Below are 14,087 nucleotides of genomic sequence, written 5' to 3' on the forward strand. Positions count from 1 at the left end.
GTAGGAGGTGGGGTTATTTCACTTCCTTGTGAATTGGACCCTGTGGGAAGCTGAGCCTCCATTTACATCCACTGAACATCCACTCCTCTTCCTTCCCTTGGTGTCAACAGGGACCAGCAGGAAGCTCAGCGTCCACTCCCACCCCACCCCAAAGTGGTGTGAGTCAGTGATGTGCTTCCCCCTCCCTGGGGGAAGTGGGGCTCAGTGAGCATTTCAGAATACATCACCACTCAGAAGCCACAGTGTGGTCCCCTTAGGAGGCTCACGTTCCCTGGGAAGGTATTTTAGGGGAAGCTAAAAATTCAACCCCACTCATCAGCAACCACCCAATGGGAGACAATGCTCCATATGTTTAGGGTGGTGATGGCAAGGACAAAGGGAAGCAAGTACATCCACCTGTTATTAGAAAGGAAGCCAACTCCTCTCTCTAAATTCCTTAGTGCCAACACCCCCAAAATGGCTACATGGGGCAGATGTGGTCCAATTAGAATAATAAAAGGGATTTGCATCCCAGAAAGCAATCGACTTAAAGTTACCTACTATGTCCAAATCTAAACTTTCTTGGTCAGACTCTAACACAGTGAAATTGACATAGGCTAAGTTTCCTCCCCAGGCCTCTGGGCTCTCCCCCATCCCCAACCTTCCCACTGCAACACAAATGCCTTCTTTCACTTACCCTTATTTTTTTTTTTTCATTCTTTCTTCCCTCCCCAGATTAAGAAGCATGAACACTAAGCATCAACAAAATGGATCCAACTATTTTTCTACCTCTAGAATATGCAACTCAATTTACTTAGGGGTTATTTCACATAATTTTTGGAAAGCCGAATGAGATCACTTTTTCTGATGTAAGCACTTATAATATACAACTATATAATATAATGTGGGTGATTATATAAATAATTTATAAATATCAGTATTTTTTTCACTGCTGTAGTTAATTAGAAGATTAAAAAACCTATTAAAGCCTTTCCATTCTTGGAAAAGTTCTCTTAATTTGTTTTAATTTTAACTATTCTTTTTTTGGCTTACAGATATCTAAACTGGTATCTTGAACATATGCCTTTATAATGTATCCAGAGCAATGCAGCTGCTTGGAACACTTGAATGTTATATCTGAGAGAGAAATACCAAGGGAAACAGTATGGGGAAATAAAACTATTAAAATCCATGTTTAAATAAAGTCATATTCTCCATTCCATTACCAAGTGATACATACCATAGGCCAAATTCTGCCCTAGGTTATATGCACACTGTTCTTTCTGACTTTAGTGGTAATTGTTCATGTATAACTGAAGGCATCAGTTAGCCCTGTGGGCACAAGAATGCCTGTCCTCAAAAAAAAAAAAAAAAAAAAGAAAGAAAAAAGAAAAAGAAAAAGCCAAATTATCCGTCTTATTATATTTGGCTTTTAGATGAAAGTGATATAATATAAATGACAATTCCATTAAATAATATAGGTTTTAAAAAGCACTACCGTCAAATTTTGACCACTGCAAATTTTACAGAATTACCATAGTGGCATTTTCAAGACTAGAGATTGTTGAATACAAATAAGTAGACACTGAAAAAGACTCTTCTTTTTATAGCACTTTTCAGTTTTAGTAGCATGTGTAATAAATGTGTACTATAATATTTGTATATATTTTCCTTTTGTATTTTATAGCTATTGGCTATATATTTATGGCTATTGATGGTACTGGCTGAGAATCAACCATTTTCAAGCAATTTTCAAGCAAGAAAAATGGGTACCTTCTTCAAACACCATTTTCTAAATTTAAACATTTATTTCCTCATGACTTGCTTTAGAACTCGATTGGAGGTCTTTCCATAGGAAAGGTCTTACTGAACTTAAATTTTTGCTGTGAAATATTAGATTGATAACATTCAGATTTATACAAGGTAAACATTATGTTATGTGATGATTTTCTGCTTATATTAGCTAAACTTTTTGTGTATGTGTGTGTATATATATGCATTGTTTATATACTAATGGCTTATAGCCAGTACCAAATAGACTGGATTAGGAACAGGTGGGGAAAAAAATGGGTTGCTTGTCAGGAGGAAAAAAAACCAAACTCCATATCTCTATGTAAACCTCTAAGCTATTTTTTTTTTCCAGCCTTTTGTATTTAAGACATGATGTATTTCTTTCTAAGAAACTCAGACCCCCACTCTTACTGAAGCCTTTTGCTATTTTCACCCTTCCAGGCCTTGTTCCATTTTGATCTACCCAATTTTTCCTCTTCTTGCCCACCTACTTAAATCCTATCTAGCTTCAAGAATTAATTCACATCTTAACCTTCTTTTTTCATATTTCCTAACATACCTGAATAGAAGATGATCCTTTCCTGTCTGGAATTCAGATTATCTTACTTTGTTACCCACGTTAACCCATAGAGGAAAGAAGAAGAGAAGAGATAGTGGTTGGCCTTCATGCAGACCAATCATTGGTTGTAGGCATCAGAATATTTTTTCAAGTCTCCATGACATTAATGATTTCTACAGTTGAGAATTACTGCCCTGAGCCAAATTCTAGTTCATATGTGCTAAGTATCAAAAATCTGATTCTCAGGCACCTGGGTGGCTCAGATGGTTAGGCATCATGATCTCCAGGTCCTGGATCTAGCCCCACATCAGGCTCCTAGCCAGCTCAGCGGGGAGTCTGCTTCTCCCTCTCCCTCTGACTCCCCCCAGCTTATGTGCTCTGTCAAATGAATAAATAAAATATATATTTTTTTAAATCTGATTCTCTTACTAGTGTTTATATTTAAGCAAATGAAACTTACCCATACACTTGTCCAAGCCAGGAACATGGGATTTATCACAACCCTCTTCCCTTAACCTCCAATTTCTTTCATTGGCAAGTCCTTTGTTTTAAATTCCCAAAGAGCTCCCAAACCTGACCACTTCTCTACATATCTTCTATCATCTCTATAGCTCAAAGTATACTTGTATATATCACTGGGGAACATGAGCTCAACCTAACAACCCTGTAATCTTGTCCTCATGCAAACCATTCTCCTTTACTGAACCAAAGGGGTTTTTATGAAAAGATCATCTGCTTAGGTCAAATATTTTTCCCTCCCTCTCCTTCTTTCCCCATTACCTGTACCTTACCTAAAACATTTCAGTAGAGTCCCACTGAAAACATTTTAACATGATCAACAATGTTCTTTAAAATACAGCCTCTTCCAACCCCTCCGGCTTATTGCACATGCTTTTCCCGTTTGCTGCCCTCTACCCACACTGGTCTTTTAATTTCTCCCATGCAACATACTCTCTTTTACAAAAGGATGTTTGTGCTACTTACTATGCATGTATAGAATGTCCTTCTCCCCTCTCTTTACCTAGTTGAATTCTATGCATTCTACTGTACACATTTTGTTATCAACCAAATTGAGTTGCCCACAATCTTAATCCCCAGCACTTACAAATAGGACCTCAACTGGAAATAGGGTTTTCCCAGATGCAATCCGTTAAAATGAAGTCATACTGAATTAGGGTGGATCCTAATCCAATATAACCATGTCTTTATAAGGCGAGAAGACAGTGACACACAAGGGAAGATAGCCATGTGACCGTGGAGGCAGAGGAAACAAGGAAGGCTACTCCTCTACAGTTTTCAGAGGGAGAGAGAGCATGCTCTTGTGGACATTGTGATTTCACATTTCTAGCTTCAAGAACTGTGTACGAATAAATTTCTGTTGTTTTAAGCTACCCCGTTGGTGACTTTTTTTTAGGGCAGGCCTGGAAAACTAATACACACGTCTAATGTGATTTCTTTGAGTAAGCCTTCCTTGACTTCAGTGATTTGATCAAATTGTCCTTCATATGATCCCACAGCACATATCACAGTTATAATTTTGCTTTCATTGGTGAGATTCTTTGTCTTTTTCTCCTAATAGACTGTAAGCTCCATCATAACAGATTATAAAGTGGTTTATCAGACATTACTGTCTTTGCACGTCACATTTATGGTGTAAACTAAATAGGCTGGGTTTATCTTTGTTCCATATTTGTCATTGGTATCCAACATTTCAAGGAATTACATGATTTTCCTGAAGGTTGCACAATTTAAGTAAAATGTCAAAATTTAAAGCCACACCTTCCTACCAAATATTGGAAGTCACATGCAAAAACACCCAGAGAATAATTTTTACTTGGGTGGTTTTACCTCTCTCCATCATCAAGTGGGAAGAATCCTCCTCTGTTTTTACTACATCATGAATCCAGTGATCAGGATGGGTTAAATAGGATATTCTTTCTTTAACCCACTGTAGTTGTTCCGTTCCTGACTGCCGTGAACCAGAGATACACTGAGCAGAACTTTATATAAAATTCCACACTGTTGTACACTTAAACCATTTGTCTCAATGAGGAGATAATTGTAAAATACACTAATTTTAATTATTTGTACAAATCATGCCAATATAGGAAGCATTACAAATACTTACATTAAAAAATTTACAAACAGAAAAATATTTACTTTATAGCTATGTCTTCAGTTCTTGTTTTTTGGGGTAAGTGGATTCAAATAACTTTATTCCTCAAATCATCGTAGTGACCTAGGTCCATGGCAATTTTTATTATTATTATTATAATTATTATTATTATTATTTGCTAAAGGTCAGAAAAACTGGAGACTATAAATCTAGGCTGTAAATCTGACCTAACCTACCTAAGACTCATTTTCCTCATCTGTGAAATGGAGATAGGCCGATGACACAGAACTATTATAAGCATTTGAAATTTAAACATATACCGTGTTTAATACAGTCTGCATAATCAGAGCTCAGTAATGGCAGCTACTATTAACAGCATTTTAAACTAATTCTGAAATATAATTTGATAAATTCTATTGGTATTAGTTTTTGATGACTAAACCTAGTCAACTAATTCAGGAGACATTCAGCAGCTGGAGACAAACAGAAGGCTTTGCACAAATAGCAGTATTTGACCCTCGCACCCACACACATCAATAGTTACAGTTTAAAGCAATGGGGATTATTAAACAATATGGATTGGGATTCTCCTGGAGTGAGGGTTGAGGTGGTGTCCCCGTGAAAATCCCAGCACACAGAGCTTTTTGGACAGAAGGAGGAAGCTTCCATCAGCTTGCATGGACATTCTATATTCCTTCAGTCAACAGAGATACGGAATACTTTTATAAAGTACGTACACGGGCACATACCCCAGAGATTAATTGAGAGCCTTGGTTTATCTATTCCAGCAAGAGTTGGCTAAATTGCATTTTCTTTTGCTCCAGAACTATCAATAGTTTCCCTTTTTCAGATTGAATACATAAATCAAAAGAACATATTTCATGAAAAAACTGTGATTATAAAACCCCTATTCTTCACCTATTGATTCCTAAAACTTGATTTACCATGCATTCTCTCCTTCATTGCATTAGATTAGAACTGCTCTTTTTTACCTCACCGTGGCTAGAACCGTCTTTGGCTCTTGAACTGTCAGTGTATCCAGGAGCCTTTGAAAGATCATAGAAAATGCATGCAAGCCCATCTGCTGAACCATGTCTTGCTTGCATGTTTGTACTACTTCATCAGTTGCAAATTATAAATTGTTTTACCATACTTTAACATAATTACTACAAGGGTTACTATACTAATGATTCTTACCAGCTCTTGGTCCTATAAAATGTGTACAACTCCTTAAGGGAAGCCAGTTATTCCATCAGAAAGTCTGAACTTTGACTTGTAAATGATACGCAGTTAAATGTGAAAAAGCTTCCTTGTCATTCTACCCTCCCAACCCATAACAAACTGCTAAAGTAAAACTCTTTTATGTATTTCAAACTCTTTTTAAGAAAAAAAAAATCAAAAGAGATCTCTTAAAACAACCAAAAACCACGTGCTGATTTGATATGAAAACCAAGCTTTAAAAAATCTGCTAATGTTATCAGTGTTCCCCATTTGATAATAAAAAGTCTGAATTGATTTTTTCCAGTTTTAGTATAAAAAATATGACATAACGAATTTCAGCTTGATGTAATTTGAAATAGCCAATATATTAAATCCCAAAGTGAAATTTAAATTGGCAATCGTGTCAGATTCAAGTCCCTGAATGAATATTAATTTAAAAACTAATCATTTTCCAACAGGTTGAAGCTTCAAAATGCTAGTTCTTGAATAAAAGCTGTTAGATCCATTACTATAACATCGGGCATCTATTGTTTAAGAAACTAGACCTTCAGTGTTCCGTATGTCTGACTCTTCTTGGCATCATTTTTGCTTAGGGATTTAATTATTTAAAACTCATTTCTTTTTTTGGAATTTGGGAAATGAAAATTCTGATTTTACTGATGGAAAGCTGGTATGGAGTGAACTGTCTGAGGTAAGGGGTAAGGTCAGATCTGTTAATTAATTTTATGTTACTGGCCCTTTGTAAGTTAATTTCTGGTTTCTGAGCCAATTTTATGAGTAAAGGTGTATGTTTTATTTTTACGCATATATGCATACACACACACACATGCACACTCCATATAAATTCATTCATTTGTGGTCATATTAGAAGATGAGTAAAAATATGCATATATTTTAATTAGGCTTGCAATTTGAAATGAGACTAAACCAGATTATCAGTTATGTGTTCTATCCCATGCCCAGCATGATGGAAGTCTCTAATCCCCAAGTCAAACAAAATTTGGATATATGATATAATAATGCAACAGTAAGTTGCCTTTAATATAAAAATATACTCTTTGCAGTTATACTGTGAAAGAATTACAAGTTGCACTTGTCCCCATCCTGGCCATAAAAATCTGCCAAAAAAATGTTTCTCTATGAACACCAGACAGCATGGGGAAACAGGAAATTGCACAAGCCTAATGGTCAGCTCACAGAGCTGGCTCCATCACTTACATCTAGACAACCCTACAAAACTCAAGTGACTTCTAAACTTTAACTGTGCCTCCCCTCCACACTCCACTTACTTTTTTATGTGAATTCAGAAGGAATTCAAGGAGGCTTCCTTTTGTCACCTAGTCCAAACCTCTTTTTACATAAGGAAGGAAGGAAGGAAACTAAGTCAAATGGTTTTGCTAAGACTACAGAGAAGAATTACCTGAATAAATTATCCCTACATCTGATTTCTTGTCCTCCCCACTACTTTACAGCAACCTTTAAAGAAAGAGCACATTCCTTTTAAAACATCTATAAAATGAATTATTATAAATTTCATAGTATCTTCAATGAGTTCAGACTGGTGTCCAATTTAAAGAAACCCTAGGCAGATCTCCAATCGAGAATAAATAATCACTAATTTTCCTTTGAATGAATCCAGATTCTCATAATGCTGGGTTGTCCCCAAATGTACCAAGAAATGCCAGGCGAACAAATGACAGATCTGTAGGGTAGTCCTAATGTTTTAGGACTGTTCTGTCGTTTTAACTTACAATGTGGAACGGGGGAAAACTTATGTAAAAATAAATTTTAAAAAGTAGTACACAGATTGGAAAGGACAAGTTTTCTCTTGATAGTCCAACAGATATGAAATAAAGCAGCCTCATTAAATCATAAGTACTTTAACCTTTTCTTGAAAGAAGGGAAAGATTTAAAGATTTATAAAGAAATTTTTGCCTAAACTAGGAAATGACTCATATTTGACATGTATTGAAATGATAATGCTGATTTCAATAGGCACTCCAAGAGCACTTTACTCCCAGGAGAGTAATTCAGTCATGGTTACCTTTTCACATTTGGATTTTAAACTTTCTTTTGTAAAGCTTTTAAATGTACTACTTTCTGCCAAAACATGGCACAGTTTCACAGATAAGGCAAAATAAAGAGAAGTAAAAAATATTTTTTATCATTGTTGATGCAAAAATATGCAACAAACATTATCTATATGATATCTTCTGCTGATTCCTTTTCCTCAACAGTTTCTATTTCCATATTTTTTAACATTATAACCTAACTGGGCCCCACTGGTCAGCGGGTAGGATCGACAATGTCAAGATACAGAACATATGAGTCCCCTATCTATAACTCCAGGGAAATGAGAGGTAAGCACAACCAGATGGAATCCATCGTGTGCTAAACATGGCCTTAACACCAGGCATGACTTAACCTCCTTTCAAACCTAGTGCTATGGAAATACCATACTGTCAATTGCATTTGATAAACTCAAATCCTAAGTAAAAGCTGAGTAGATAAGGCAAAACACACTGATCAGATATTCCTCTGTCAATACCTTCCTATAGAAATCAAGCATTGTTACCTCTCTGCATTCATATTTCAAATTTTCTCCCTAAGGCTTTAAATGTACTACTATGCCAAGATGCGGTGGAATTTCAGTTACAATCAGGCAAAACAAGGATATGTACGAAGTGTATTGAAATCCTCAAGAATGATATCTGGGCTAAAATAAACTTTAAAACCTAGATAACAATTCTCAAGGCCCTTGAAGGAAGTCTACTTCTAACCTGCTTTAGGCTGCAAGAACAATGTGAGCCATCAAAGATTATTGCCATAATAAGAATGAGTCCTTTAGTATGAAGGGGGTTTGCATGAACCACTCTTCAGCCACCCCTCTGAGCTCATGGGGTGGGGACTGCTGTACACTGGACTTCTGCTGTGAAAGCCACGTGTGGGGATTTTTGTTGCATTGGGCCATTTATAGGACCCTGAAAAAAAAAAAAAAAGGATAAACTCCATCTCCATTCCTAGGAACTGTAAAATACCAGATTCTCACAGTTATATTAGCCTTTAACAGCTTCTTAGGCTAAAACAAACTGTGGCTGACAACTAAAGTAATCATATAACACTTTTTGAGCATCTGAAGTGTAAAGTTCATTAGTTCTAAGGTCAGCATTTTAATGCAACAGCCAAATTTTATTCACATCATCAGTCGCAATCTGCAAGAGACAGCTGTAAAAACCAGGCAGGGGCTTTAATGCTGCCATAACTAGTAAAATCAGTACCAGTCCCTGAAAGAGCCCGCCACATTTTTTAACATATTATCCTAACCAAATTAAGCAAAAATTTCCTAAGGATCTTATTATCCCCAAAGAGCATTGTCCCAAGTTCTGGTGGGAGTTTTCACAGCAACTTTGAGGGGAGAATGCTGGAATATCAAGAGCTACATCACCAGGTCATTTAAATGTTATTTTTCTTTAGTTGTCATTTACACATAAATGAAATAGAAAAGAACAGCTCCAGACCTTGTGGAAAGATGCCATTTAAAGGAAAGAAAGGAAGACAGATCCTTGTGTTTAACCAAATGTTAAATATTTTTTATTTTACTCACCTGCACACTAAGATGAATCCATTTCTTCACAAGAATTCTCCCCAGTGTCATTACTTTTATTGGAGGCTGCAAACCATTTACTGTGCGATAATAAAACATGGTCTCTTTCTCGGATATTGTAAGTTTGAACACAATCTGCCCATCCGCTGTCTTTTCTATAACACACCTTAGGAAGCAACCGAGAGAGAAAAGATCAGCATCCAACCAAAAGACAGGCTAAGGCATGGTGCAGTTACAGTGGTGTGAAAATCACCCCAAACTCCCCTCAAAGGGGCACCCAGTGAATGAGTGCCTGAATGCCATTATATTCAGAGCAAGTTATACTCATTATACTCCAATTATTTTTTTTATTTAAAAAAAATAGGAGTTTTTATTTACAATATACTCATCAGAACCTCAACACCTTTTACGAGATTCATGATGAAAACGAAAGTGCTTGAATCATCAGGCAAAACCAACATTTAGCCTGTTGGCTCATTAGTCTTCTGCTATTTCCTTTACAGGAAGAGGTACAAGACATGAAGTCCTGCTTGGGGATTGAGTCATCCGTGCAAAATTTTTTTTTTAATGTAAAGAGAATTTAGTGTCCATAGAAGACTCGAAAGTGCTAGCCCTGAAGTCAGAATTGCTCTATTGAATTCCCATGATGAAATGGAGAATGGACAACTGCACGCAGACTCTACTTACTTCCTCATCAACTGGCCAGAAGCCAAAGCCAGTGTCTATAAGAGCTCTCCATGGCCACACAGCCCAAATGAGGCACTGACAGGACATCAATGATCTTGGATGAAAGGTCATACAATCTTCTAAGGACCACAGTGAAATAATATTTTGATAAAACAGAAGAACGTTCAGAAATTTTCTAGGTCTTATATCAGGTCAATTACCCAGTTATTTTTTTAAAAATCAATTTTATCCTCATCATAGTGGCACACTTTTCCCATCGCTGTAAATAGACAAATGGTGTTTTTATAAATGTTTATTTTCTACGTTAATTTATGTTTCATATACATTATCTTATGTTGAGTGTATGATTGCATGTTTCGGACCACTCTGTACTCCCTGAGCAGAAACCGCTATGAAGCGAAGCCTCATTCCTCTCTCTTACATTTCAATCTAGAGAGTCAACTTCTTAGCAGAAGAGAGAACATGAGGAATGCTTGCTAGTAGCCTCCTGAGTGGATTACTCCCAAAGATCTGCTATTTAAAGACAAGTATCACTGACATTAGCTATTAACATCTCCCCAAATAACTAGCTCTTAAAGATGCCCATCAACCTGCATGTCACAGACAAGAACTCAGCAGAGGGGAGAACTTCACCAGGTCATGGAGGGGTCTGGGTCCTTTTCTTCACCAGCTGCCTGCTACTCAGCTCAGGCATATCCAGGGCCATGCCTGGTCCTGGAACCCTTTTCTCTGGTTCAGGGTAGCTTAAGCGGCCTTCGCTGGTGTTCAGTTAATGGTAATGGTACCGATCGATCTGTCTTTCCCCATTAGCTCCTGAGTTTTCTGAGCACAGCAGAACCAGATATACAGCAGACCCCAAAACTAAGGAGTTGAAGACCAAATCGAGAAGAGGAAGCATCAAAGAAACAAAGGTAAGATAGGGCCAACCAAAAACTATTGCTAAAGAGGTTTTAAAACTTTCCTTAAAGGTCACATTTTCCACAATTTATTCCTTCTCACTTGCATGTATTCTTTCCTGGAGTTGAGAGGTGAAAATAAGATTGGAGGCCACTTAATAGTTACTATTTCACTGTTTTCCTATATTTTGTATATTTTTTGGTGATAAAGTTATGAGAAAAAGGATATTTTTAACACAGGCAAAGAGGTTCAACTTTATAGAAATTCTACTGTGATTTTTTTTTTTCTTTTAACCCTCTGGTGGGTTGATATTTCTAAATCCCTGGGATGAAATGGCTCTCTCTTGACCCCCTGCCTCCAGATGTCCGGGTCTCAAACAACCTAAGAAGAGTTTGCCTCTACTCATTTTTCTTGAGTTTTAAATCAACAAGTTAAAATTTGACCATTACTCAAGAATGTATTTGCCAAATGCAGGCTTATTTTCCCAAGCTTACTGAAAATGCATTTCTTAATATGTTATTGATTATCTTCCTTGCTATTTTGTTTGCTTGTAAACATACTAGCTTTGGTAGATAATGAATGTGAGAGGAAGGCAGGTAGCAAAATATTTAGGAACTGGATTTATTCTGCTCCTGGATAAACAATAATTGGATAATCCATGCTTTGTTTGTTTTACTTATCTAGTGCAAACACCCCGAAATTCCCCCAATTCCCATAGTTATTTTAGTTTTGAGAATGGAAACGACCTTGATGTGTGGAACTCTCTAGACCGTAAACTATGTGCCACTGCCTCTATCAATACCCCTGTCTTGTTTACACAAAATGAAACCAACAGAAGAAGAATTTGGTAGAGACACATCCCATGGAAAAAAAAAAAAACTTAGGGAAAAAATAATCTTCCCTAGCCATATTTGTCAACAGACAATTTTTAAGTCTCTTTGGACCCTTTACATAACTGAGTGGGTTGGATTTATTGACATTTCAAACAATAAAAAAACAAAGCAAATAAACAACAAACCTAACGTTTGCTTTTACAGGAGATACAGAAATAGAGATAATGGTTTGTGATCATTTTAACTCCAAATGAAAAAAAAAAATGTCAACTTTCACTTGGCAAATTAAAACTAAACAAGAAAGACATCTAAGTCATATTTGCTTATGAGATTATAAGTCTTTTCTGGTTTGTTTCACAAGTTTTTAGATATTTGGCCAACACTCTCAAACAAAGAAACTGTCAGAAGGGGAAGAGCCAAAAACCCTACAGGAAGACAAAAGATAAGCAAAAAAAAAAAAAAAAAAAAAAAGGTCTAAAAATTTCCTTACTGATTCAAATCTCCAGATTGGCTCTAAACAGTGAGAGGTCAGTTTTAGAGGCTACTACAGAATGAGAGGTCAGTTTTAGAGGCTATTACAGAATGAAACACAGGTGGTTATGCAGACTAACAAAAAATAATATGAAGGGGGCCCCCAGTCCACTCACCAGAAGCATTTCTACTATGATCGATGGCATAAAAGCTTTGGGGACTCTCTTATGCATCTATCTATCTATCTGTCTATCTAGATAGATAGATAGATAGATAGATATCCTATCAGAAAACACCACAAGGTAAAGGGTCAAAAGCTGTTATGTTCTCAGAGTTAGAGGATTAGTCATGTATTCAACTCATATGATTGGGTTATCTTCCATGAGTCAAACATCTCTTCCTGGGAAAATCAGGATGAATAAAACACAGTCCTAAGCCCTCGGAGAGCTCTCTGCCTGATGAATATTTTACACTCTGGCAGGAGTGGGCTGCTTATAAAAACCTAGATCAGAACTTAGAAAACAGCAATCTTTTGTACCACTAGCCCCTACACATTAAAACTCCCACTAAGGCTGAGCCTCTGAAGGCCAAGACCCAAGTATTGGCTCAGTGGCTGGGAGATAAATGAGACGGGTAAACAGATCTGCCTGCAATGAAACTGTCTTCACATATTCTTTTTTGAGGGCTCACTTCACCCATGAAAAAGAGGAACAGAATCTAAATTTAGGGGGGAACGTTGGGAAAGGAAACCTGAAGAGGAAGACTAGCAAAGGGAGTCGACCGTCAATCGCGCGAATTCCAGGGTTAGCCTTCATTTCTGGTTTAGAATCCATGTGGCCATCATTGTCACCACTACGGATCGTCCAGGACCCTACGGAAACTTACACGCACTCTACTACTTACATTACACCCTCTCGCTCAGGTTTCAGCCACACGGCTAAAGTAAATGACGCCGCCAGCCTCGGAGAAGGAGGAGAAGAAAAGCAATTCTTGTGACTTCCAAAAATAAAACTTGTGGAATTGCTCTGGCAGTTGGGACACAGATCACGCTCGTCTGCTGTGATGCAGCTCCTGAGGCCTTTGGAAAAGAGGGCCGTGTAGACGGGAGTTGAAGATCTATAGGGGCAATCCTGAATGCAAAGCCGCTGGGTACAGAACCCGAGACCCGCAGCAGCAGAGCTGTGACAGAAAGTGCTTCGGTCTGGGAGTCCACACGTCGCTTGGGTTGGCACAAGTGACACGTTCTTGAAAGCTCCCACATTCTCCAGCCTTGGGAAGAGACCCCGCGAGTCAGCCAAGGAGATGGAGGTGAAATACATAAAGATCAAGGTTTTGGTGACATGGGTCAAGAAGCAGAAGCCCAGGGAAAGAGCCCAGCCATTCATGTTCACCAAAAAAGCATGCTTCTCCTAGCAAAGCATTCCTAAGTAAAAAATAAGACCAATGCCACTCGCCAGCCACACTTTGAAGCAGGGTGCTCTACGTGATGTTGAGAGACTCCATTTTCAGGAAACCGCATACACGTTTTCACACCGAGGTAACACCAGAGACGTTCTGGGCCATGGCGAAGGCATGAGTAGCAGCTGGTGTCTGGGAAGCAAAAACAAAGTGTCAAGGAAAAGCTGCTATATCGTTAAAATTTAAGTTTGAGCCCCCGACAGAAAACATCGTTGAAATTCTCAAAGAAAAAACACTTGGAAGTACATTGTCTAGAGGAAAAGACTCCTCCCTTTGGTAACTGTCTTCGTTTGGGGGAGAAATCAGATACCGGAATAGTCCACAGGACAACCAGTCTTATAAGTACAGCTATACACGGATACACGAATACGTATATATTTTGGTGCCTATATTTCACCAGCAGCCATTTCGGATTACCACGCTACCCCAGGGAATTAGCACTATCTACTTAACAAGGGAAAGAATTGCATA

The 14,087-nt window shown here is 37.7% G+C and overlaps 1 protein-coding gene across 1 annotated transcript in view; it reads right to left on the reverse strand.

Annotated features, from left to right (window-relative positions):
• Positions 1-13,543, reverse strand: part of USH2A (usherin) — a gene marked incomplete at its 5' end in the record, with an annotated part of 618,561 nt that extends 605,018 nt beyond the window's left edge. Inside the window, 2 exons of the mRNA XM_082703057.1 lie at positions 9,271-9,436; positions 13,062-13,543. Of these exons, the coding sequence (XP_082559183.1) occupies positions 9,271-9,436; positions 13,062-13,543 (648 nt within the window). The remainder of the gene's footprint in view (positions 1-9,270; positions 9,437-13,061) is intronic.
• Positions 13,544-14,087: the final 544 nt, after the last annotated feature.

This window comes from Mustela nivalis (assembly GCF_964662115.1).
Source record: "Mustela nivalis genome assembly, chromosome: 16".
Taxonomy (NCBI): domain Eukaryota; kingdom Metazoa; phylum Chordata; class Mammalia; order Carnivora; family Mustelidae; genus Mustela; species Mustela nivalis.